Below are 27,499 nucleotides of genomic sequence, written 5' to 3'. Positions count from 1 at the left end.
GGTGGTGGATGGCTTGGGAGGTGAGGACCGACTTCACAAGAGCCCCACGTCCAATGGAGGTGATATGCATGCCCTCCCAAGGCACAAGCTTGTTCGCAATTTTGTCCTCCAGGTGTTGATAGTCCACTCGCTTAAGCTGCCAAACAGAAAGCGGCAATCCGAGATATCTCATGGGGAAAGAAGCTCGAGTGGCTGGCATGTCCTCAAGTATGGCGTCCAAAACCAAGTGCCGACACCGAATAGGCACCACGAAGCTCTTGTGAAAGTTTTTGTGCATCCCTGTGACCTCACCAAACCCCTCCAGGATGTCAATCAGGTTTCTAATATCCTCCCGAATTGGCGCCACAAAGACAGCCGCGTCGTCAGCATAGAGTGATGTCCGAATAATGGTGCCACACCCTCTAATCTTGTGCAGAAGCCCAATCCGCGTGGCTGAGTTGAGCAGTTGCTGTAGCGGGTCAATCGCAATAACAAAAAGAAGCGGTGACATCGAGTCTCCTTGCCGAAGGCCCTTCCCATGGATAATCGGAGAACCGGGAACCCCATTGAGGAGCACCCGTGATGATGAGGTGCTAAGAAGGGCAGCAATCCAGTCACGAAATCTGCTAGGGAAGCCGCGCCGCTGAAGAATATCAAGGACATATTCCCACCGGACCGAGTCAAAAGCTTTTCGGATGTCCAGTTTGAAAAGGAGTGAAGGAGTCTTATTCTTGTGGAGGCGGCGTGCAAGGTTTCTAACGTACATGAAGTTGTCATGAATGCTTCTCTTCTTTATGAAAGCACTTTGGGCGTTGGATATGAGGTTGTTCATGTGTGGGCTAAGCCTCGCTGTAAGCATCTTGGAGATAATCTTGGCAATGGCAGGGAAGAGGCTAATGGGCCGGAATTCGGTGATGTCTTCTGCCCCATCCTTCTTGGGTAGAAGCACAATATTAGCGGAGTTGAGCCACTGGAAGTTGTCTACATGTAGGTTGCCAAAGTTATGAATCACAGCCATGACCTCCACCTTAATGATATCCCAACAAGACTTAAAGAAAGCACCGGTAAAGCCATCCGGGTCGGGTGCCTTGTCGCACGGCATATGATCAATGGTGCACTTGACCTCCTCCTCAGTGAAAGGTGAATCAAGACCTTCCAAATAAACCTGGCCCATTTCAATATTCGCCAATTAAAATCCCGACTCCTTGGTGTGCCGCTTCCAATGGCGCCGGAGAAATGATTATGCACAATAGTTTTCTTCTCCAAGTGGTCGGTGACCCACCTATTGTTATGCTTTAACCGGTGTATGTGGTTCTTGCGCCGTCTACCGTTGACCCTGAGATGGAAAAACTTGGTGTTAGCGTCTCCCTCTCTAATGTTGGAGATGCGAGCACACTGCTTCTTACGCGCCCTCTCTAACACAGCCAGGCTCATGACCCGCCTCTTCAGCCTAATCCAGAGGTCCTGCTCATCATGGGAGAGAGGGCGAGATTCTTGAGCAATGTCAAGTTGAAGGATGATCAGCAAGGCCGCATGAAGATGAAGCTTGGCCTTGGAGAAGAGTCCCTTACTCCATCTAGACAGATGCAAGCTCGTATTCTTTAGCTTGTGGAATAAAACATGACAGGGCTCCGAGTGAGAGATTGGTTCTTGCCAAGCCTGCTGCACAACACCCATAAAACCTGGGATCTTTGTCCAGAAGTTCTCAAACTTGAAAGCCAAATGCCGGAGTCAAGTGGCTTGCTCTCGGTGACTTTAACCAAATTTACCGGGCGCGAGACAAAAATAAGAGAAACATCAACATTAGCCGGATAAACCGATTTAGAGCAGCGCTGAATCTTTGTGAGCTCAAGGAAATCCACTTGCAGAATCGTCGGTTCACTTAGAGCAATGAAAGGGAGAACCCCACCTTGTGCAAACTCGACTCCTTCTTTTGCAATTCTGAATGGGACATACATTTTGACTCGCACATCTTGCATGCCCTGTCAAGCTCCTTGTCCGATCACTGCCCCTTCTTCTTGCCGATGACAGTGGCCCTCGGTGATATAACTTATTAATTTCTTGGCATGGCGTATATGTACGTGACTACTAGCGCAGCGTACTGCGTAGCTCGCTTTTATGATCAAGGAAAATGGATATTGTGTTGCGTTTACAGTAGCCTATACCGACCGCTGGTTAGTTCATTGGATGATAAACTAGCCAGTACAAGCTACACTAGAGCAAGTTTACCAGTTTGGGTGATGTCTACGAACTGCATCCTAATTATTGCTCCATGCATGCACGACTCAGCACGTTTGATCCCTGAATGCGTAGAAACTTCTGTGGCGCCGATCCAACACCAACTTGCAAATGATCCTTTGTTGGTCTAAAACTGACGTGTACCAGTTTTTTTTCCCATGGTGGGAAACGCAGAAAACAGAACATATGCTCGCTATACAAATCAGAATTTGATGGGCATATGCCAGCAAGTTCATATGCTCCTGATGAAATTTTTCATGGATATGCTAGCTAGCAAGTTAATACTACTATGATTCAGGCAAAATAATTCAGGGATATGCTCCATATGTAGCAAGTCAATTTGATCCGGATGAAATTATTCAGCGGCATATCCAGCGTACACATATACTTGGGCAGGGGCAGCTGAATGAATCACGGATTAACACACACTTAGGTAGCATATTCGGACCCAAAATGTCGTCACACTGAAGCAACAAAAGAAAAAAAAAACATGCGACTCTTGGAGTGAAGTCGGCATCGAGCTAGCTAGCACCCTACTCAGCTTTCAACGTACTGTACGTACACAGTAGAGCACGCATAGAGGTACATCGTACGTGCATGCATGTAGACGTAGCTAGCTAATTTGGCGCCGGAATTAAGTCAGCTAGCATGCATGTGCGCCACATGGAGTGTAATAACGATACACGAGATGCGTACACGTGGCTCGGCCAGCAACGTATTCCATCCAGATCCAGCTGGTGGAGTGGATCCATCGTACGCTTCCGTTTCCAATGTAATCAACTTTGAAGAACGATCGATGCCGAGAAAAAATAAAATAGGCAGGGGTGGCTACACAGTCTGAGGCCTTTCCGGTTAATGAATGCCATGGCACATATACTTGCATTACGGGTAGTAGTAGTATCGAAAGATGGATGCATGCATCCATCTCAACGATCACAGCGCCAGTTAGCATTACGTAAATTCAGGGGAAATATATGCATTACAATACGAGGAGCACGCGTAGAAATATTTCTAGGGATTGTGCAACTTTAGCAAAGATCGTGCATGCATCTCGAAGCCTTGGGACATCGAACTGCATGTTCCTCTGCATGCGGACACAAAGCAGAGCTGTTGGCCATCCATGCAGGCAAAGTAATGGGAAACTTCAAGCACTGTCTCCACGAGTCGTGTGTGCGCATGCGCGCGTCGCCGATCCAGTGTCCCGTGTTGAAATACTTTGTAATAGGATATGACTAGAGGTTTTTTTTTTTTGAAAAACCCCTCCATGTATTAATTAACTTAAAATGTTCATACAATCATTCGTTACAAACATTGCCACGCATGGCGGAACAGAATGAAACATAAGACCATCAGAACTATTATCAAAACTAAACTTTGCAATCTCATGAGCCACCATATTAGCCCTCCTGTTGATCTTAGAAATCTGTAAATTCACCAACAACTTTGAGACATCTACAGCTTCCTTCTTTAGATCAACAAGGGATGATCTGTCCACATATTCTTTACCAAAAACAGAGGCTACAAACGAACAGTCAGTTTTCAAAATGACGGGCATGTCTAGAGTCATACCAATATATAGGCCGGACAAGGACGCTCTAAGTTTCGCTTCCTCAATGTTGTAGCAAGTACCAATATAATCCCAGGAGGATAGGATCACTTGCCCACGGTGATTTCTAACAACCACCCCCACGCTCGCAGCTTCAATGGCCTCTACAAAACTTGCGTCGACATTAATCTTATAGACGTCTGGGGTAGGTGGCCTCCAAAGAGTAACCTGCCTCTCAATGTTATTGGTTGGCTGAAGATCCAACTCCACTTGCTTCCCCTTACTGCATATCTCCACTGTAAGACAATAAGTTTTGGGGAACCAGCACAACCCTCTAGGGGTGGCTTATCTCATTATATATAATGGTTGTGTTACAATATGTACCATATACGTACATAGGTACAGAAGCTATACATAGTCTAACACCCTCCCTCAATCTTAGCCACTTTCTAAAGAACTGAGAAGGGTAAGATTGCGCCTACAAGCCTCAAACTGTGGCAGCGGTAAAGGCTTAGTGAAGATGTCTGCAAGTTGATCCTTAGATGAGATAAACTTGATCTGGAGTTGCTTCCGTGATACACGTTCCCGTACAAAGTGATAGTCAACTTCAATGTGTTTCATTCGGGCATGAAATACTGGATTTGCAGAAAGGTATGTAGCACCGATGTTATCACACCAAAGAATAGGAGGCTGTGGTTGAGACAAACCCAACTCCTGAAGCAAAGACTGCACCCAAATAATCTCTGCAGTAGCATTAGCCACAGCCTTGTACTCAGCTTCAGTACTGCTATGTGACACAGTAGCCTGTTTCCGAGCACTCCAGGCGATCAAATTAGAGCCAAAGAATACTGCATAACCCCCCGTGGATCGCCTGTCATCTGGGCTACCAGCCCAATCTGCATCAGAGAAGGCCGAAAGGACCCGAGAGGAAGTCGGCCGAATATGCATACCAAATGTCAGGGTGAACTGAACATAACGAAGAATGCGTTTAACAGCAGCCCAATGAGTATCTCTGGGAGCCTGAAGATACTGACAAACCCTGTTAACAGCATAAGAGATATCTGGTCTCGTGATCGTCAAGTACTGAAGTCCACCAACAATGCTCCTGTACTCTGTGGCATCCGCAAGAGACAAAAGCTCACCATCAATAGCTGTTATCTTGTCGGTAGACGACATGGGTGTGGTGGTCGGTTTGCACTTCAGCATGCCAGCTCTCTGTAACAACTCCAAGGAGTACTTCTTCTGCGTAAGGACAAGACCAGTAGCACGAGAAGTGACCTCAACTCCAAGAAAGTAGTGAAGCTTCCCAAGATCTTTGACCGCAAAATCAGCACCAAGAGAGCAGACAAGAGCATCAGCAGCATACTGAGAAGAGCTGACAAGGATAATATCATCGACATATACCAAAAGATACATAGTGACTTCTGGCTTCTGTAGAAGAAATAACGAAGTGTCAGCAGTAGACGGCACAAACCCATGAGCACGAAGGGCAGAAGCAAGGCGGGCATGCCAGGCACGAGGAGCTTGCTTCAAACCATATAGTGCTTTGGAAAGACGACAGATATAGTCAGGACGATCAGGATCAGAGAAACCAGGCGGCTGTTTCATATAAACCTCTTCCTCCAAAAATCCATGTAGAAAAGCATTCTGCACATCAAGTTGACGAAGTGACCAACCACGAGAAACAGCAATGGAGAGAAGAAGCCGAATAGTGGTAGGCTTGACGACAGGACTGAAGGTGTCCTCATAGTCAAGACCATGACGCTGCCGAAAACCGCGAGCAACAAGTCGCGCTTTGTAACGCTCAATAGATCCATCTGAATGCTTCTTCACTTTGAATACCCATTTTGAGTCAATAACATTTACCCGTGGTGGTGGAGGAACGAGAGTCCATGTCTTTTTACGAAGAAGAGCATGAAACTCCTGCTCCATAGCCTCTCGCCAATGTGGAATGCGCAGGGCAGCCTGATATGAGCGAGGCTCAGAAGATGGATCCGCAACAGCAGCAGCCAAACAAGCAGCCAACCAAGCAACCGTACCATCCTTACGTTCCTTAGGTTTGAAAATGCCACTGCGACTGCGTGTATGTGGTCGGGACACAGGAACCACCGAGGTCGACGGAGCAGCCTGCAACGGGCTGGAGGACGGCGACGTTGACGAGTCAGCCGGTGACGAGGAGCCAGTCACGGTAGCCTCGGACTCGGTTGGCGAAGAAGGCCGACCCACCGGCGAAACCGGCAGAGCAGACGAAGCAGCTGGCGACTCCGGCATCACAGACCGGGCCGATGGCGAGCTCGGCATAGTGGGTCGTGGCGCGGCCGGTGTCGCGGGCCGATCCGCTGATGAAGGCGACGTGAGGACCCGAGCCGCGGGCGAAGACGGCGTGACGGGCCGAGCCGCGGGCGACTCGGCGGCCGCTGGCGAAACGGACCGAGCAGTGGAGATGCTCGGCGCGACGGGCTCGTCGGGTGACCATGCATGGGCACGCGAATCGATGCCATGCAACATAGGGCGATCGACGTGCCCACCAGAAGACGACGATGATGATGGTGAATCCTCCAACAGCTCCAAACGAGCTCCACATCCGGTTCCTGCACCATGGTTAGGTAACAGCAAAGGAGAGTATGCAACATCATCAAATTGGTCAGAAGCAACAGAGGATGAATGCAGGGATGGTGGTTCGACAGTGGACATAGGAAGGTTGGCAAAGGGAAAAACATGCTCATCAAACACGACGTCCCGAGATATATAGACACGATTAGTGGGAACATGAAGACATTTGTAACCTTTATGAAGAGAACTATAGCCAAGAAAAACACACTTCTTAGAACGAAACTCAAGCTTGCGCTTGTTATATGGACGAAGATGCGGCCAGCAAGCACACCCAAATACCTTGAGAAAGGTATAATCAGATTGTTCATTAAGGAGAACCTCAATGGGAGTCTTCATGTTTAAAACACGAGTAGGAGTACGGTTGATGAGAAAGCATGCAGTGGTGAAAGCATCACTCCAAAACCGAAACGGAACAGATGCATGGGCCAAAAGAGTAAGACCAGCTTCAACAATATGACGATGCTTACGTTCGACTGAACCATTCTGCTGATGTGTATGTGGACATGCTAAACGATGAGCTATCCCAAGCGACTGAAAGAAAGAGTTGAGGTTGCGATACTCGCCCCCCCAGTCTGACTGGACATGAACAATTTTGTGCTTGAGAAGACGTTCAACATGTTTTTGAAACTGAACAAAAATATCAAACACATCAGATTTGCGTTTAATAAGGTAAAGCCAGGTAAAGCGACTATAAGCATCAACGAAACTGATATAGTAATTATGACCACTGACAGAAGTCTGAGCAGGACCCCATACATCTGAAAACACAAGTTCTAAAGGATGTTTCACCTCACGACTGGACTCCGAAAAAGGAAGTTGATGACTCTTCCCCTGCTGACAAGCATCACACACTGCTACATCTTTATAACTAGACAAACTAGGAAGCTCATGACGACGCAAAATATGACGGACAATAGGTGTGGCCGGGTGACCAAGACGAGCATGCCACTGTGACGGAGAGACCCGAACTCCACTGAAAACACGAGCGACACCAGGATGCTCCAGACGGTAGAGGCCCTGGCACAACCGCCCACTAAGAAGAATGTCCCTCGTGCCCCGATCCTTAATAAAAAGATCAAAAGGGTGAAATTCACAAAGCACATTATTATCACGTGTGAGTTTAGGAACTGAAAGAAGATTACGGGTCACAGATGGAACTCGAAGAACATTGCAAAGCTGAAGACTCCTATTGGCATGTCTAGTGAGAAGAGATGCTTGACCAATATGAGAGATGTGCATACCTGCTCCATTGGCGGTGTGGATCTTGTCGGAGCCATGATAGGGTTCACGAGTGTGAAGCTTCCCCATCTCGCTGGTTAGATGCTCTGTCGCCCCAGAGTTCATGTACCAGTGTGGATCGATGGAGTAGGACTGAGTGTGTCCCTGTTGCTTCTGCGGCGCGGGACGATCAGCCATGGCGACCTGACGGGCATTGTTGCGTGTATCTTTGCCGTCATTGCCAAGACCAAGGAAGCTTCGCTGGAAGCGCTTATGACACTTGGAGGCCCAGTGCCCATCGCGGCCACAAAGCTGACACACACGTGGACCGCCAGCCCTCGATAAGGTTTTTTTTGGGGGGGGGGGAACCAGCACAACCCTCTAGGGGTGGCTTATCTCATTATATATAATGGTTGTGTTACAATATGTACCATATACGTACATAGGTACAGAAGCTATACATAGTCTAACATCCACCTGCATTTTAGCATGACAAGACGAGAAAGATGCCCAATAATTTTCGACAAAACTTACCGAGGCTGAGATGGATTCCATTCCCTTACCAAAGATCAAATCATTCCTCAAGTGCCAAGCTCTCCAAAACATGAATATAGTTTGCTCACGAACAGGCGTAGTTAACTGGTCCAGTAGAATAAGGAACCAATCCGGTCCAGAATATTTGAAGGTCTCCTCCGCTGGTAATTTCCACACTTCCTTCAGAGCCATGCGGAACGCACGAGCCTTGGGACAAACCACCAAAGCATGAAAAATACACTCATCATCAATACCACATATTGAGCATGTACCTAGAGTAGTTTGATGATGTTTAACCCTATTGAGTTGAACCGCCAAACTATTAGAAGCAGCCCTCCAGGCAAAAATTTTAATTTTTTGGGGGGACATTAGCATTCCAAATAATATTCCAGAGCCTCCTATCCCCATTTATGGCATCACTGGAATTGCCAGAAACACTCCTCGGCTCTTTAAGATTTAGAGCTAGTCTATACGCACTCTTCACGAAGAACAAGCCACTTTTCTCGTGGTGCCAAGTAATAAAGTCTCCCTCGCCCACTCGAAGAATACGGAGCTTTAGGATTTCCTCTGCATCATGAATATAAAATAGATGCCTTATCAGGTTCTCATCCCAACTCCTGGATCCACTCAAAAATAACTCGGAAACCAATTTGATCCTAGTTCTGCACTTTTTACCGCAAATTTGTAGGCCAGATTCCCTAGGGATCCAATTATCCCTCCAAATATTTATACTAGTCCCATCGACCACTCTCCAAATAATGCCCTTTTTTAGCAATTCAAGGCCATGCATAATTCCTTGCCAAGTAAGGGAAGTAGCTTGAGGGAATACCGTATCAATAAGGTGCCCATGAGGATAGTATTTAGCTTTCATCACCTTAGCACACAGAGAGTCCGGAAAAACCAAAAGACCCCAAGCTTGTTTCGCCAGGAGTGCTTGATTAAAAAGCCGAAGATCACGAAAGCCCATACCCCCTTCACTTTTTGGTCTCGTCATCTTATCCCAAGCCAGCCAATGCGTTCTTTTCCTATTCTCTTCATCGCCCCACCAAAAATTCCTGATAATCTGGGATAACTCCTCACACAGTGAAGCAGGGAATTTAAAAATACCCATTGCAAACACGGGAATAGCTTGAATAACAGACTTGATCTGGATTTCTTTCGCTCCGCTCGAAGCATATTTTTCAATATAATCTGAAACCCTCGAAGGACTAGAGGTTTAAACTCCTGGAAACCTGTTCTATCTCTTCTTCTGTTTCTCCCTCTTGTTACTGACCTTCTCTGTAAACTCTCGATCAAACTCTTGATCGATCTACTTGTAAGCCACGGCATCATCTGTATAAATAAAACCGCGGCCCGAGAAAAGGGTTCTACGCTTCCCAAGTTATTTTACATGGTAACCAGAGCATCTTCTTCCCAGAGATCGAAAGAGGATCGCATCTAGTTCTACCCCATCGTAAACTTCTGAACCCCATCGCCACTTTCGCCATGACCTCCGCCTCCACCCAATCCAGCACCATGAGTGCCCTTACCACATCCGTTTCATCAACCTCCACCTTCGCCCCTTCCTCCTCCAGCTCGTCCTATCCCATGTCCATCGGACCCCCAACCCAGGAGAAGCTCACGAGGCAAAACTACCTCATGTGGAAGGCTATTGTGCTGCCCCAAATCAAGGGCGCGCAGATGGGCCACCACCTTGATCCGGAGAGCCAAGCGCTGCCGGAGACACTCACCATCACCAATGGTGGGAAAGAGGAGCAGATTGTGAACTACGCCCGCGTCCTCTGGTATGCACAACAGCAGCAAGTTCAAGGTTTTCTGATGGGTTCCTTGTCTCGCGAGATCCTTGCGCAGGTGGTCACCCTTCAGACGCCGGCAGAGGTATGGGCAGCGATCCATGCCATGTTTGCTGCCCAAAATCAAGCTCAAGCCATAAACACAAGGATTGAGCTCACCAATCTGAAAAAAGGAAACTTGACGATGTCAGAGTACCTAGCCAAGATCAAATCGCTGACATATGAGATCGCGTGCACTGGCGTGGTGATGCAAAACGGGGAAATTGTTTCACAGGTTCTGGCCGGCCTCGACCTCGACTACAACCCGGTCGTGTCGACCCTTGCTGCACGGGTGGAGCCTGTCACCGTCCAAGAGCTGTACACACAGCTGTTAAGTTTTGATGCGCGCCTCCATCTTCTTCACGGAACCAACATATGGCAGTCTTCCGCCAACGCCGCCTCGCGAGGTCGCGGGTCTGCTCGTGGGCGCGGCCGCGGGAACAGCTGCGGCGGGCGTGGCCGTGGCAATGGCCAAGGGGCGCGTCCAAACGGAGGTGGCTACAACAACACTTCTTCTTCCTCTCGTTCTGGAGGGGGCGGCTACAGCAACAACCACGTCCCCTCCTCTCAAGGACGTGTTCGATGTCAACTCTGCAAAAAGGCAGGCCATGAGGTCATGGATTGTTGGCACCGCTATGATGAGGACTATGTTCCCGATGCTCGTCTTGTTGCAGCTACAATTCGGGAGCAAGGAGGAGATGGTACCATCTGGTATGCTGATTCAGGTGCCACTGATCACGTCACCAACGAACTTGAGAAACTTTCCATGAGGGAGAAGTACTACATCAATGATCAGATTCACACCGCAAGCGGTGGAGGTATGGATATTAGTCATATTGGTCAAGCATCTATTAATTCCCCTAATCTTAAACGTGATATTGTTCTAAAGGATGTTCTTCATGTTCCGCAAGCCGACAAAAACCTTGCATCTATGTCTCATTTAACTGCTGATAATAATGTCTTCTTTGAAACTCATCCCACGTATTTTTTTCATAAAGGATCGGGCAACGAGGGAGCTCCTTCATCACGGTAGATGCATTGGAGGCTTATACCCCATCACATCCGGAGCATTTAGTCGAAAGCGTCGTCATCAAGTTTACTCTGTTGCCAAGCCCTCCTTGGCGAGATGGCATCAAAGATTAGGACATCCTTCTTCGGTCATAGTTAAGCAAGTTATAAATAAAGACAATCTTCCATTGTCATCTAGTTCAAACATTGAGTCTGTGTGTGATGCTTGTCAATGTGCAAAGAGTCACCAACTTCCTTATCCTAAGTCAAATAGTGTGTCTCATGCTCCGTTGGAACTTATTTTTAGTGATGTATGGAGTCATGCAAGAGATTCTTTTGGTAGAAAAAAATATTATGTCAGTTTTATTGATGTTTAGCAAGTTCACTTGGATATATTTGCTTAAGTTTAAATCAGAAGTTCTTTCTATCTTCCAAGAATTCCAGAAATTCGTTGAACGCCAATTTGATAGAAAAATCCTTGCAGTCCAGAGTGACTGGGGAGGGGAGTATGAGAAACTCAACTCTTTCTTTCGCAATATTGGTATTGCTCATCATGTCTCTTGTCCTCATGCCCATCAACAGAATGGTTCTGCTGAGTGTAAACATCGCCATATTGTTGAAGTAGGCCTATCTCTTCTAGCTCATGCATCAATGCCTCTAAAATATTGGGATGAAGCCTTTATTGCTGCCACTTATCTTATCAATCGTCTCCCTACCAAAGTTATTGGCAATATTAGTCCCTTGGAAAAATTGTTTCATCATAAGCCCGATTACAATTCTCTAAGAATCTTTAGTTCTGCTTGTTACCCCAATCTTCGTCCATATAATCGTCATAAGCTCGAGTTTGGTTCCACTCAATGTGTTTTTCTTGGCTATAGTAATCTTCATAAAGGGTACAAGTGTCTTGAGATTTCTACTGGTCGCATATATATTTCTCGAGATGATGAAACAGTATTCCCTTTTGCAAAACTTCATCCAAATGCCGGAGCTTTACTTCGTGCAGAAATTGCACTTCTTCCTGATTATATCCCTAGTTCAGATCACGGGGGCGAGTTAAATAGTACTGATCATTTGACTAGTTCCATAGAAAAATTTAATTTTGATGATAAGTGTGCACTTTCTGGACGTCATTTTATGCAAGGGAATACAGACGAAACTTGCGCGGGATCCCAAGCTGATCCGAGCGACAGCTTCGGCGCTGGATCCGATGGCGATTTTGCTGTGGCCGACGAGGCAGTTGCGCGATCCGAGGCGGATCCCAGTGCGCTGCATGCATCAGGCGCAGCAGTGACCGACAGCCCCAGCCGTGCGGGGCCTGCCAGCCCAATCAGCGTGAGCCTGCGCCAATCATCGGGCGCTCCAGCCGCGCGCGATGGATCAGCGGCCGACCGAGCCGTGAGTGTGGGGCCTGATGCAGGTGTCACGTCGCCCACGGGCGTTCTCTCAATGGACCAACGGGTTCGAGGCGGATCTCCGGTGCATCGGATCAGGAGCCGGCTGTTGTGCTAGATATGGCGGGATCTTGTGTGGCCATAGATTCTGCTGCGGAACCAGTTACATCAGGATCTTCTGCGCCTACAACTACATAGGTTTGTGAACCAGTTCCTGCGCAGAACTTCCACGTCGCCATACTCGATCCAAATATGGTATTCTAAAGACAAAGGAGTATACAGATGGCACTATAAGGTATGACAAAATTAAACGTGCTTTTCTTACTAGTATGGGAGAACCAACACATTTGCATGATGCTCTTGCTAGTAAAGATTGGAAAGAAGCTATGGATAATGAATATGAGGCACTCATAAAAAATAACACATGGCATTTAGTACCATCGGAAAAAGGCAGAAATGTCATAGATTGCAAATGGGTGTATAAGATTAAAAGAAAGTCTGATGGAAGTATAGACAGATACAAAGCCCGGTTAGTTGCAAAAGGTTTTAAAAACAAAGGTTTGGTATTGATTATGAAGATACCTTCAGTCCAGTTGTTAAGGCAGCTACTATTCGACTTGTACTGTCTATTGCTGTTTCCAGAGGGTGGAGCCTAAGGCAGCTAGATGTTCAGAACGTGTTTCTTCATGGTGTTCTGGAAGAAGAGGTTTTTATGCGGCAACCACCAGGTTATGAGAATATCAGCACACCTCATTATATTTGCAAATTAGATAAAGCTTTATATGGTCTAAAACAGGCCCCAAGAGCCTGGAACTCAAGGTTGAGCACTCAGTTATAACAACTTGGGTTTACATCATCGAAAGCGGATACCTCATTATTTCTTCACAACAAGGGCAATGTCACTATATTTGTTCTTGTATATGTTGATGATATAATTGTTGCTAGTTCAAGTCCAGATGCTACCACTTGTTTGCTTAAGGATTTAAATATGGAGTTTGCTCTTAAGGATTTGGGTGATCTACATTACTTTCTTAGTATAGAAGTTAAACATGTGAAAGATGGTATACTTTTGTCACAGGAAAAATATGTCAATGACATTCTCAAGAGAGTTGGATTGGAAAATTGCAAGCCTGTAAGTACACCTATTTCAACTTTAGAAAAGCTCACCATTGATAGTGGAGAGGCTCTTGGATCTGAGGATGCAACAAACCATAGAAGTGTTGTAGGTGCATTACAATATTTAACTCTTACACGTCCTGACATCTCTTATTCAGTGAATAAAGTATGCCAGTATTTACATGCACCTACTACTATTCATTGGACTGCAGTTAAAAGGATTGTGAGGTATCTTAGGTTTTCAGGAGAACTTGGTCTAAGAATTGTCAAGTATCCCTCTATGCTTGTGTCTGCCTACTCTGATGCAGATTGGGCAGGATGTGCTGATGATAGAAGGTCCACAGGTGGATTTGCTGTGTTCCTGGGAACAAATCTTATATCATGGAGTGCAAGAAAACAGGCTACAGTCTCAAGGTCTAGCACTGAGGCTGAGTATAAAGCTCTAGCAAACGCTACAGCCGAAGTGATGTGGATACAAACATTGCTTTATGAACTTGGAGTTAAAACTCCGCGAGCTGCTAGATTATGGTGTGATAATCTTGGTGCAACCTATCTTTCAGCTAATCCTGTTTTCCATGCACGCACAAAGCATATCAAAGTTGATTTCCATTTTGTCAGAGAAAGAGTAACACGTAAGTTACTTGACATAAAGTTTATTCCTACTGGTGATCAATTGGCTGATGGCTTCACAAAACCACTTACTATGAGAAGGCTCGAGGAGTTCAAGCACAATCTTAACCTTGGTGTTCCTTAGGTTCAGATTGAGGACGAGTGTTGAAATACTTTGTAATAGGATAGGACTAGAGGTTTAAACTCCTGGAAACCTGTTCTATCTCTTCTTCTGTTTCTCCCTCTCTTTACCGACCTTCTCTGTAAACTCTCGATCAAACTCTTGATCGATCTACTTGTAAGCCACGGCATCATCTGTATAAATAAAATTGCGGCCCGAGAAAAGGGTTCTACGCTTCCCAAGTTATTTTACACCGGCCGGGAGTGCTAGCTCCTTGTCTTTTTCTGTCAAGTCGTCTCGTCTCGACGCACATAAGCCCCACTGTAATTGTAACAATAATATAAGAAAAAAAACCTCTCTCAGAAATCGATGGTGCGCGTGCTCTCTTCTTTGCTTTGACTTGAGCAACTTCCTCTGACAGGGGCATGCATGCTGCTACCTGTGCAACACGCCAACACTACCTATGAAAAGCTAAAAAAGAAAAACGCAGCACTGCTAGTGAGCAACAGTATTAGCTAAATAAGGCAGCGCGAATTGTTTCACCCACTATGAAAAGGCATGCACAGACAGATGAATGCCTTCCGGCCGGCCAGATCGAAAGGGATAGCACCCCTGCCCTGCCCGGCACTTCCCTGCGCGCATGACACCTCGCAAACTGCTACTCTATCTGCTGTTCGCCGCGTATGGGGCGTGTGCACGCTACCACGGACGGCGTGGTGGAAACGTGAGACGGCCTTTGAATTTTGCCTGAGTAGCTAGGCAGTGCGTGTACTGTTCACGGCACACATGCATGCACCGGACCTTGGGATTGCTTGCTACTCCATCCAGGGATGTGGACAGGGCAGACGCCGAGCACATTATTATAGATTGTGCATGCAGCATGCACGCTGTGGAGGGAGCAGCCGATGCAACGAGCGCTGTCACGTACGGCACACCATACAAACACAAGGCCAGCCCATGTGCCTGGCTTGATTGTTTGCTCCAGTTAAGCTGATTTTTCGCTGTCATGATGTTGAGGAAATTGACTATTTATTATTAAGTTCATCGGACTTTGATTATAACTACAAAGTTCATTTTTTCTTGACAAAACATGGCTAGGGACTAGTTTGTGAGAGAAGTTTGTGCTAGGGAAAAGGAAGAAAATCCCACACGTCGTATACATGTACAAGTACGGTGATCCGCCCATAACTAGCCGTCCGCCTCCTTAACCCCAGGCGACGGAGTCATCGTCCGGTGCGCTAGCTGCCGGCAAGTCAGGTCCCCATCAGATCCTAATGTTCAGGCGAACATCCGGCTAGCCGCTCACAATTCTTCTACCATGTTTATAATATCTTCATGTAAGTACTCAATCGTACTTGGCAGTATATGCCGCTAGCAGGTCACAAGTCTGTCTAGTACTTAGTATGCTAATCTCTCCATGTACTTTGTAGTACTCGTAATCACAAGTCCGGCTAAGCCGCTCACAAATACTTAGCCGTATGCTAGCATGATGATCTAATCTGCTTAGAGTATTTTGCTATAGTTTTGATGCAACATAGTCCATATCTAGGAATCTAATTTGGTCAGAATATTTTACTATTGTTTGGATGCAATGTAGTTCATAGCAGTTTATTCGTCCAGCAAGTAATTAATTGAAGGATTTGGATTCATACAACTTCGTGTGTACGCATGCATGCATCATGGTCATCGAACTAATTATTGCTTGCTGTCGAGATCGCTGCCGCAAACCCACATGACATGTCAAATATTAGTATTTGTTGTTAATAAGGAGGCTAGCTCGTTTGATTATTTTGTGCACGAACTTAGCACGAACTGATCTAGAGGCCAGCAATCAGTTCGATCTTTTGTTTCCCTACTATAGTCGTAGCATGTCAATTGTCAAAAGTAAAAAAAAAATGAAAATCGTTGCACGTAAAATAGGATTGTAGCATCTAGCACTGGGCACCATGTTTTTTTTTCTTGGAACGATTGATCGGTATCTGTGTGTAGCGATCGATGTGTATACGACCTGTGTACATGTGGGATTTTTTTCATTTTCCGCTAGCACTAATCATTTCTTACGCTCTAGTCCCTCGTTAACGTTTTGTCAAGAAAAAATGAACTTTGTAGTTATAATCAAATTCCAACGAACTTAATAATAAATAGTCAATTCTCTCCATGATGTTGCACTATTAACCGGCAAATATAGCTTGGCATAAATATGTTGCTGCTGTACTGGTTGGTGCGTATCTGCAACATATGAGATTGGCTAGGGGTAAGTTGACCTAATATTTGATTTGGGTCAGTCGATTTGCTTTCAACCGTCAGATCCCAAATGAACGGCCAGATTGCTTTCTTCAACCTCCAGCCCGATCTACTGTTCATCTTCTTTCCTGTAACCGTCGCACGTACCACCGGCCTAGCCGCCGTCCTCCGCCACCCCCGGCCGGCGGCGCTCCCGCGCCAGCCCGGCCGCCCCGCCCCTCCCCTCAACCACCGCCCGCCGCCGTCGGAGTAGTATTGATAACAACATACACCATGTAGATTTGACTCATGCCGTTTAATAATCCCACGCAAGTATATATGCCAAGGCATCTGGCAAGGTAGTGCGCATATATTGATGGGGACTTTATCAGTTAAGTACAAGTCATGGTGTTGATGGAAAACCTACGCAGCATGCACAAGCACCACAAATGATCACTCCTACTACTTGGACAATGGACAGGCAAAATTTTAACGTTAACTAAAGCGACGGAGTAAGCAGCACAAAGTAATTAACAACCTTAGCTAGACCTGTGTGGCGTCACTACAATATGCATGTGCGACCTCTGACTAATGTCAACTCACCAAACAAATTCGCAATATTAACAGTGAAACCTTTTTCTGATACAGGGTGAGTGAGGTGACGGTGATGTACGTTTAGTCGTATACGCTTGTCAGGTTGCTTTTCGTTTGTGCATGCCAACTGGACGCTAAGATAACTTAATTAGATCGCATTCTTTGTAGACATTGGACGGTGAATCATCATGGCTTCATGTTTTTCTTTTCTTTTTTGAGAGAGAGAGTGCTAGTTTTTTTTTTGAGAGGGAGAGAGTGCTAGTTGTTAGTCAATGCTCCTGCATATGTTGGCCCTGTTAAAGTAAACTGATTGAGAATGAATCTCTGAATTTCATTGATGATGATTGGGGTATATATACCCTCTCAACAGTCGCCAATTAAGGCGGTAATTACAAAGAGATATGTCCGTACGGGCACATGCGTCCGCACGGAAGAGGAGAGGCGGTGGACACACACAACCGTCTAATGACGGTTCTAATTACAATTAATCCTAATTAATTTTATTCCTAACACTCCCCCTTGTACAACGCCTGCTCCTTGCATCATCTTTGTAGGCTCCTTGTATATACATTATTCATCTTGAGAAATCCATTGCATAGTCTTTAAAGTCTCCTTCAAAAACCCTGTGGGAAAAATGTGAGGAGAATAGTGTAGATATGTTGCTAAAACTCCTTTAAACCCAGTGGGAAAAATAATAAGGAGAAAATGATGCAACATAATGATTATTGTCTCTTGATAACTCATGTGAGAAAAACCTTAAAAGAAGGAAAAAAACTCATCGATGAGTTTAGAGAACAATCAATATGTCTTGAGTACTTCCTTTAAAAACCCCGGTAGGGAAAATAGAAAGTATGACATATGATCTTTGAGAAGATATTGCCTCATTAAAAACCAATATGAGAAACTATGAGAGAAAACTCATAAGGAAAAAGAGTGCGATATGATATGCCATTGAAAACTCCTTTAAAACCCAGTGGGAAAAACATAAGGAGAAAATAATATGGCATATATGGACACTTGTGTTATTTTGTCTCGTTAAAAACCTTTTATGATAAACCATTAGGGAAAAACTCATGAAGGAAAAAAAAAGAGTACAATATATGTAATCTGATGATTACAGGTTATAGTTTGAAAGATGACTCCCCCTGAACTTTGCAAACTTGAAGGATGTGTCATACAAATTCCATTGATATGATCATGACATTATTAATAATCCGTAGGATTTTTAAAGTATGTTGTTTGCATATTGTTTCCTCACTTTCTATAATTTGTGAGGATAAGTAATTTTCGAGCAATGTGCTTTATGATATTGCTCTTCATATAACCTTTAGGTATTGAGTAACACAAGTGGTAGTGTCTTGATAAATCAAGTTATGTGATTCTGATGAATCTCAACCACATGATTTTGAATGTGGTTAATCATTCTGCTAAGCCATGCATATTTTGCAATGCTTTTAGATAAAACAATTATGTCAAAATGATAACTAGAAATAGCCATTAATGCTCATTTAGATGACTTCCATATGAAGGCTATTCCTGCAAATTCAGTCATTGATATGGCATTGTTGGGATCAAAGAAAGAGCCAATATCATTATACCATATCATGGTCATATCTTGTATTTCATGATGGAAATATCCAAGCTTTATTGTGAGCTTGAGATATAAGTTAATATTTCTTATATCGGCCATATACCTTTTGTTGTGGGTTGCACTCTGAACAAAGATAGCAAATTTAGTGTCAGGACTGACGTAGTTTTGCAATTATATGAGTGCTTTGACATTAGTGAGATAGAACTTCAGGTCCTGATATCACTTCATTATCACCCCTAGGTATGAATGGATTTGTACCCTATCAGGGGTACTATGACCATATTACATGTCTTTTATTGGTTTGATATATCCACATTGAACTTCTCATATATGTCTTGGATATATGTAGACTGATATGTATTCTTGAGAGAATGCTCAAGTTGTAAGCTTAAGCTAAATTTGGTTGAATCCAAATTTCCCGTCTTGAAATGATTGTGTGTATGTTTAGGTCTTGTATAGACATTGATGATGAGGTCATCAATATACACTGAGGTGATAAAAGGAAATCGAATTTGAGATTCCTTTATTAAACATGTAAATAATCATCATTATTCTAGTAATCCTTTTGAAGAAGGAACTCATTTAGTCGGTAGTACCATATGATTTCTGACTATTTCAAGTCATAGAGTGACTTATGAAGTTTTACACAAAAATTGTTGCGATTTTCTTTTGGATTCGGAAGTATAAGCCCTTCAGTGACTTGAATAGAGATTTCCTAAATGAGAGACTCATATGAGTATGTAGCCACTTCATCCATCAACTGCATGGATATTGTTATTATTTTTATTGCCAATGATATTTAGTATCGAAACATAATTCCACTCATACCAAGAGGGTATGTTACATCATAATCGATGTCGGGTCTCTGCGTGAACCCTTTTGCTACAAGCCTCGCTTTCTCACCACCTCATTGACTTTGTCTATGAATGAGAAGTTTTTAGTATTTCATATGGAAGATACTTATGAGGAGTAGGTATTACTGCGGTAAATACTACTCATTTGTAGAGCGAGTGCTATTCTTCATTACTTACTTCCTTTTATGTGAACCAATATGAGTGCAAGAGGCACTCTACCATGGATTTTGGTTCGGGCCCAAAAGGTTTAGCAATTTGAGAAGAAATATATGTCGACAAATGTAGTTTTTAGTTTATATGATTCTGATGGAATCATTGAAGTTTGTGGATAATATATTTATTCCTTTTTAACCCCTTGTGATTTCCTACAACAAATGGAGGCAAGGTGTTTCGATGTCCCGGCACCAAAACATTTGTGCACATTTATACCGGGCTTTGGATGATGAGCATCCAGTGAGGTGTCTTTCAACTTGATGTTGAATTACATTTACTGGTTGAGGAATTGATTTCCTCTGTTTCCGCGGAAGCATATGAGAAGTTATATCTCGTGTTGTCAGACTTTCTCCCCCTCTTTGTCTCATTTGGGGAGAAGAGTGGTTTATCAGGTACCTCCACTCTTTCTGACACTTTACTGCAGTAATATAGAATTTAGTGACACCTTGTCATCAGTAAATGTTTGTGGCAAATTTGCAATGTGTTGCATATATATGATTCTCTAAATTTATAGTTCATATTCTTTGAGTACGTGGATATAAGGATTGAATGTCAATAACATTTATAATTTATTTCTTGGCATTCTTTGTGGTACTTATCTCCCCCTAATACCGGAAAATATCCTTATTGCTGATGCAATTAGCATACGGGCTATGAATAATTTTGATTGACGGATAAATTGTTATTCCTCAAATAGATCCCTAATTTTCTGTGAGTACCCATTGATATACGCTGGAGTGGTGATATCCATATGTAACCGAATTATTGCAGATAGGAAATACTTTGTTAATTTCCACGTAGTTACTACAAGGGGGTTAAGTAGTATGATATGCAATTGGTATGATTTAGATCATACTTTCGGTGTGTAAGGCCGTATGTGTCCAGCAAGAGGCTGGTAAATTTACAATTCTTTAAAAGTGGTCATGTAATTCATTTGACTATATTTGATAATAAATTTAACTAAACCATTATGGGTATGTACATAGAGTACTGAATGCAATCATAAAAGTCTCATGAAATGAGTTCAACGACATTGTCCATTCGAATGGGTTTCCTTTGTTCAGGAGAATTTTGCTCCAACTTTGATAATTAAGCAATTTATCGGGTAAGATCATGGTTGTGTGTGATTAGAAACACACTTAAACAATTTATGAATGTGTATATGAGTACCATAAGTTATCTAAATTACCCCAGATAATGGTTAAGCAATCCACATATATCTTTTGAATGTGTTCAAGGAAGAATAAGTGGCTTGCTTAGAATTTTTAAGGTGAGAGTGCCTTAAAACTAATTTCCCCTATGTCACATGCGGTGCACATAAAATTTGATGATTTGGGAAAATGTGTAACTTGATAAGTTGTGACCAACAGAATTGTCAATAATTTTCTAATTATCCCCAAACCAGGATGGTTAAGGCTATCGAGCCTAATATTTAATTTATTAATACTTAGAAAATCATAGTGTACGCAAAAATATTGAGTATGAATTGAAACACACATTCAAATTTATCTAATATTGTATCCAAGGGATATGATATTGGACATTTTACTACACGTAGTAGTACAAGTATAGGCTAATAATATGTTGGGATAATTAGGAGATTACCTGAGGTCTCCAATATTATTGAGTGCAAATGTTTTCATCCTCCATTTTCTACACTAGATTTTGGTCCTCCTTCTCATGAAGATTCTAAGAACAATCCTTTACCAGAATTTGGTTGTTATTTGTAAATTTTCAAATTTATCCCATTGAACTTATTGGCCTTTTAATAAATAAAAATTATTATGGTTCGACCATACGTTTGAGGGTTTGGTAATCATAGGAACAATATTTATATAATCATGCATCTAACAAACTTGAGAGTTGTCTTTTGATCATTTGAAAAGGATCGATTCCTATTAATAGATAATTCTGTCTTTGTTGTCTATTAGCCTCCACTTTACTTCGAATTCCTCATGGTTCTATCTTGTGACCACCAACTTGCATAGTATTTTCGGTACCAGCAAGAATTTTAAATTATGGTATAGCACCCGTTGGGTGAATCTGATGATTTTAAAAAATTCCATGTTTCTTGATCATAAAAATGGTAGTACCATCTTAAGAGAATGTAAAGGTGAATTAAGGGCTTTTCAACTGGATCTGTATATAGGAAAATATTTGATCACGAGATCTCAACTTGAAGTTGATTAAGTGATAAAATTGTGAAATAGACTTGAGGTCTTGAAAACTGAATGGTGGTCATCCGCGATGTGCTCATTCTCTTAAGGGAAATATTTGAAGTGAAGAAATATTCAGCCATAATGTACTTAGCTTGAGAACTAAGTGAAGTTTGTGACATATAAAATGCATATCTACATACTTAGCTATAAGATAATAGCCATGACATATTATCCTGGCGGTGGAGTTATAGTGGCAACAATGCGACAGGTGGATACAATGACTGATGTCATGAATCATCTTAAAATAAATTCACCCACCTAATTATGAATTTAGTGCATTTGAAAATGTAAGCAATGAAAATGATTTGTTTGAGAACAATCATGGCCAAGGTAATCCTTGGTGAACCTAGGTGTATCCTTCAATGCAACACATGTGATGAAATCATTGTTAATATTTTGGACTTCATTCTTGAGGAAGTGTGTGACTTTAGAGTCACTGGCAAAACGTATAGACTTTGCATGTTTGACATCGGTTAGTCACAATGAAAGTATAACCACAATGTGATGTGGACATTGCAACAATGTTTGAGACACTTGCTATAAATTATGGTATCCATCTTGATGGATGGACGACACTATAATTAGAAATAGTGGCATAGGCTTCACTGGCATGTATTTTACTTATGTAATAGAACGTAATTACCGGGATATGGCAATACTTGCGTAATATTCTATGACTTATTCAAGCAAAGTGAGGCTTAATTAACTGATATTCATGAAAAATATATGTTATTTTAGCATGTAGTGTTCATGCTTGGATACCTTTTACTATGAGAGTAAATATCTTTTTTAGTGAACAACAACAATTGCATTAGAGGAGCAATTTTTTACGATAGCTGATGTTATACACTCATATGTGTAGACCTTAATTTATATAGGATAACACTTTGAAGATAGCCACCGGATGTAGTGTAGATCTCGCAGTAATAGAAAACATAGTCTGACTTTTGTCAGTAGATGTTCATAATTCTATTACCTTATGTTATGCTAAATATATGAAATCACTTTGAAGGTAGTCATCTGTCAAAGTGACACGATGTAGACCTTGCAGTAATAGTGGATAGTCTGCAAAATTTGTAGTAGATGCCAGTATTACCTTATGATATCTTGAGGTAGTCACATCTAATATTAATATTTGGAATAGCACTTTGAAGGTAGTAATCTTTTTAAAGTGACAAGATGTAGACCTCACAATATTGGTGGATAATCTGCAAATGATGCAGTAGATGCCACCAATACCTTGTGACTCACAAATAAATTTTGAAGATAGTCCCATACTATAATTTTGTAGTATGAGTTTACATCAACATTTGCAAGAAAAATATATTTCAATGGCCGAAATAGAGTTGTTGTACACAGTTACGTGTTATAGAGATGCATGAGGCAAGAAGATTGAACACATTACAACTTTTTCAATATGCTTTACAGCAAGCACATAGACTAAAATGCAGACCAAACAAAGTCTATAGACTTAAAACTGCAACCGCAAGTGCTAGAGACTGAATGACAATTTCAGAAATCTGGGTACTAAAACGTGCGGTTTAGTAAATCCCAGTTAACTCTTACTGGATCTGAAACTGCAGGGGCAAGATATGTTTATCTCCAAGTACAGGGTTGAATTGAATAAATTCCAAAGAAGATAAGATCCCCAAAGACCCCAATTTCTTATCCCGTGCGAGCGTCGTGGCCATGGTAACTGCTGCCGCTGTGCAGTGCGGGCAGACCGGTGGTTGCGCCGCCGCGTTTTACGCCTCGTGGGCTGCCTCTGCCCGGGCTGAGGACCGCGCTGCCGCACGCCGGCCTATGGCCGCCGCCGCGGAGCCGCGAGACACCGCGTTTGCTGCCGGGCGTTGCCATGCCGGGCACCGGCCGTTGGCCGCTGCCGCCTCTGTGCTTTACGCGCCTGGCCGCCTCATCGAAAAAGATGCAGGCCCGGAGTGCATCCTCCGCCACGCCGGGGCCGTGGTCCACGGCCGCCTCGGGGTGCAGCGCTGGGAGCAGCCGGGCCGAAGGATGTCGCCACTCCGCGAGGAGCCTAGCCAAGGGAAACGTCGTCCGGGCCATGGGTCGCTGCCAAAGTTTGCTTTGGATGGCATTAAAAACGATGCCCTAGAGGTTAGTATAACGAAATCGGAATTGAATCACCTGATTGATGTATGATGCAGAGTTGGTCTTTGCATTATTGTCATTTTGTACGAGATGTGTCACAGGGATCTTGTATGTTTTCTTCTGATCCACTTGCCGTTCTGCTGTAGGGCGCCGCACCAGAAGAGCGGTCGCCGCTCGACGCCGATGGGTACTGCGGGCGCGAGCACCGCGCTTGAGAGTGGCCTCGCCGGGCCGTCCATGGTCTGACATAGACACGCGCCCGAGGACTCTGTTGTCGGAGAGCCACGCGTCGGCCGTGTCTCTGCCTCCAGATGCGAGAGAGCCGCCTCGCTGCTGTTTCCCCTTCGCTTTCTTCTCTGCGGCCAAATCACTCTCGGTTACGAGCGTGCTGATAACTGTTAAAGTAAACTGATTGAGAATGAATCTCTGAATTCCATTGATGGTGATTGGGGTATATATACCCTCTCAACAGTCGCCAATTAAGACGGCAATTACAAAGAGACATGTCCGTACGGGCACATGCGTCCGCACGGAAGAGGAGAGGCGGTGGACACAGAACCGTCTAATGACGGTTCTAATTACAATTAATCCTAATTAATTTTATTCCTAACAGGCCCCTCCACTTTCTGGAGCCTGCATGCATGGGCGCACACATCTTTAGCACCTCCCTAGATCAACTCCACAAAGTCAATTGCACACATCATTCCATTGCCAGTTTTTCCTTTTAGTGAAAATCGTTGCAGTTTATCTGCCTTCGTTTTCGTTTTCATTTTCAGGGTTTGTTGAGCTGTGCCTTCAGCAGAACCCTCTTGTACTCTATGTTGTGCGATCCTCCATGTGTGTGGGTGAACTTATGTGTTACTTTGTGACTGTGATGGTTTGCTTTATTTATAAAGCGGGGCGAAAGCCTTTTTCGATAAAATCGTTGCATTAGTATTATCCAATACTAGGATAATGTCCACCGTCGCCAACAATGGAACTATAAAAATCACCACAAATATGGGACCAATACAACTGACTAGGTCGCCACCACAGGTACCCCGTGGACAACACCTCCCGATGGCTGCCTGGCTGGCTGGCTCTGTCGATTGATGGCTCGTTTCAAGCTGAAGATGGCTCAGTAGGAGCAGGAATGATCCTGAGGAACGACAAAGTAAAAGTTGTACTAGGCCTTGTACAATGCTAGGTGTTTAATGAGGTGTTTAATAAAAATAAATCATTTTTTTAAGCATCAGTGTATATTTTTACAGGAAAAACGCTTAATTACACGTCTGCCCTGTACAAATAAACACTGATGCTTAAGGAAAGACGAATTTATTTCTCCAAGCACCTCTCCTAAACACTTTGCATTCTACAAGGCCTTAGCGGCATGTCAAGTCCTCTTCTACCGCAACAATGCCCTAGAAGCGGAAATTCATGCAATCTTGCAAGGGGTGAATATAGTTCTCCAATGGTCGTCTCTGCTTGTAGTTCTGCAGTCTGATTCTATGGTAGCCGGCTCATCTTTGACAGACACGCCCCTTATTAAGTCTCCTTTTGGTAATTCAGTTAAGGAAATTAAGAATTTCTTCGTGAGTGGGAGTTTAAACCTATGATAATAGCAAGAGTTCGAAATAGGGTTGCACACTAACTGACTAGTTATGCTTGTACGATCCGAAGCACCGTGTGTTCGTTGCATCAGGGACCGAACTTTACTGTCGACCTTGTATTAGCCGACTGTAGCCCTGATGAAGTTGAATAAAATTTCTTTGATTGTTGCAAAAAAATCAAATTATTTCCTCCGTTCTAAATAAGTGTCTCAAACTTAGTACAACTTTATACTAAAGTTACTATAAAGTTGAGCCACTTAGAGCAACTGCAACACGCCGACCTAAGCGGACGGCGTTTTTGTCCATTTTTTATTCGTTTGGGTCGGCTCTGCGTCCAACGCGCCGACCCATATTTGCCGGCATGACCGGCTGGCCGTCCTTTTTGAACAAATATGCACATATTTTGCATTATAGTTTCACAAACAAATATATAATTTCACAACCAAATAAAAGCATTGTTTCATAACCAAATAAATTATGCATTGTTTTACAAGCCGAATGAAAATAAAACTGTCTCACATAGTTTTAGAAGTCGAATGAAAAAGATACATTTATTGATTGCCAATATGAGCCCATATATACTCAACCAAATCATTTTGTAGCCGCACGTGAGTTTCCCAATCATGCATGTCATGATGAAATTGGGTGAACTGTTCAAACGTTGCCGCTCCTCCATGCTCAGGCACAACATTTTCACCCTGAAACTGAAACCCTTGATCGTAGATACGTTCCGGCTGCTCATCTTCTACGATCATATTGTGCATGATCACACAAATAGTCATCACCTCCCACAGCTTCTTCGTGCTCCAAGTCCTAGCAGGATACCGAACAATGTCCCATCGAGATTGCAAAACACCAAAGGCACGCTCGACGTCCTTTCTAACACTCTCTTGCTCTTAGGCAAATCTTTTCCTCTTCTCTTCGACAAGGTTGGGGATTGTCTTCACAATAGTGGTCCACTCGGATAGATACCGTCACCTAGGTAGTATCCTTTGTCGTAGTTGTGGCTGTTGATGGTAACATTCACCGGTGGGCTGTTGCCTTGGCAAGCCTAGTAAACACCAACGAGCGCTGAAGCGCGTTGATATCATTGTGTGATCCGGCCATGCTAAAGAAAGAGTGACAGATCCAGAGATCTCGTGAGGCCACAACCTCAAGTATGATAGTGCAAGCCCTGACATGGCCCTTATACTGCCCTTGCCAAGCAGAAGGGTAGTTCTTCCAGTCCTAGTGCATGCAGTCTATGCTGCCAAGCATCCCTGGGAATCCTCTGCTGGCATTCGTCGCCAACAAGCGAACTGTATTTTCAGCAGTCGGCTCTCTCAAGTGCTCAGGGCCAAAGACATCAATCACAGCCCTGCAGAACTTGTACATGAAATCTAGACATGTATACTCGCTCATATGGATGTACTCATCAATGAGATCACCGGGCACTCCGTATGCAAGCATCAGGACGACTGCAGTGCATTTCTGATAAGATGAGAAGCCAATCTTTTCAACGACATCCTCTTTGCACTCGAAATAGTCATCGTATCCGACTACCCACTCTCTAATACGGTTGAAAAGATGCCTACTCATACGGAAACGCCGCCAGAATTCCTGATATGTGAACAGCGGGTTGGTTGTGTCAAAGTAGTCCTTTCAAGAAGGAAATGACCGCTCTCTCGGTTGTGATTCAACGCCGGAAGGTGCCCCAGGATGGAGCCACGGAATAACGTCCGCTGGCTATTAATGAGGTGATGGACCAATACGACAACCAAGATCTCCTCCTCCTCATCGGACGAGGAATCGTCTGAGTTGCAATGAAAACTATGGAAAAAGAACTCGTCGGCCGAGTCCATTTTGTACCTTGGCAAACCGTTGAACAACTTACGGGCGTTGACAAAGGAGCCGGCCGGCGAG

At 43.8% G+C, this 27,499-nt stretch overlaps 1 protein-coding gene and 1 pseudogene across 1 annotated transcript; both read left to right on the top strand.

The window, feature by feature from the left end:
- The first annotated feature begins 10,165 nt into the window (after nucleotides 1–10,165).
- LOC123118191 (uncharacterized) lies at nucleotides 10,166–10,304 on the top strand (annotated as a pseudogene).
- Nucleotides 10,305–23,342: 13,038 nt separating this feature from the next.
- On the top strand, nucleotides 23,343–24,448 carry LOC123115969 (uncharacterized). The gene is made up of 2 exons (XM_044536997.1): nucleotides 23,343–24,014; nucleotides 24,155–24,448. The coding sequence occupies exons 1-2, from the start codon at nucleotides 23,589–23,591 to the stop codon at nucleotides 24,221–24,223; spliced, it is 495 nt and encodes a 164-aa protein (XP_044392932.1). The 5' UTR covers nucleotides 23,343–23,588; the 3' UTR covers nucleotides 24,224–24,448.
- The last annotated feature ends 3,051 nt before the right edge of the window (nucleotides 24,449–27,499 follow it).

This window comes from Triticum aestivum, chromosome 5B (genome assembly GCF_018294505.1).
Source record: "Triticum aestivum cultivar Chinese Spring chromosome 5B, IWGSC CS RefSeq v2.1, whole genome shotgun sequence".
Lineage (NCBI taxonomy): Eukaryota > Viridiplantae > Streptophyta > Magnoliopsida > Poales > Poaceae > Triticum > Triticum aestivum.
This window is presented reverse-complemented; position numbering and strand designations above follow the sequence as displayed.

What these genes read in the sequence shown, in the direction of transcription:
- LOC123115969 (XM_044536997.1), top strand. Translation starts at nt 23,589, where the DNA reads ATGGTAACTGCTGCCGCTGTGCAGTGCGGGCAGACCGGTGGTTGCGCC. An exon ending in TTAAAAACGATGCCCTAGAG is followed by an intron (nt 24,015 to 24,154) that starts GTTAGTATAACG and finishes GTTCTGCTGTAG; the next exon opens with GGCGCCGCACCAGAAGAGCG.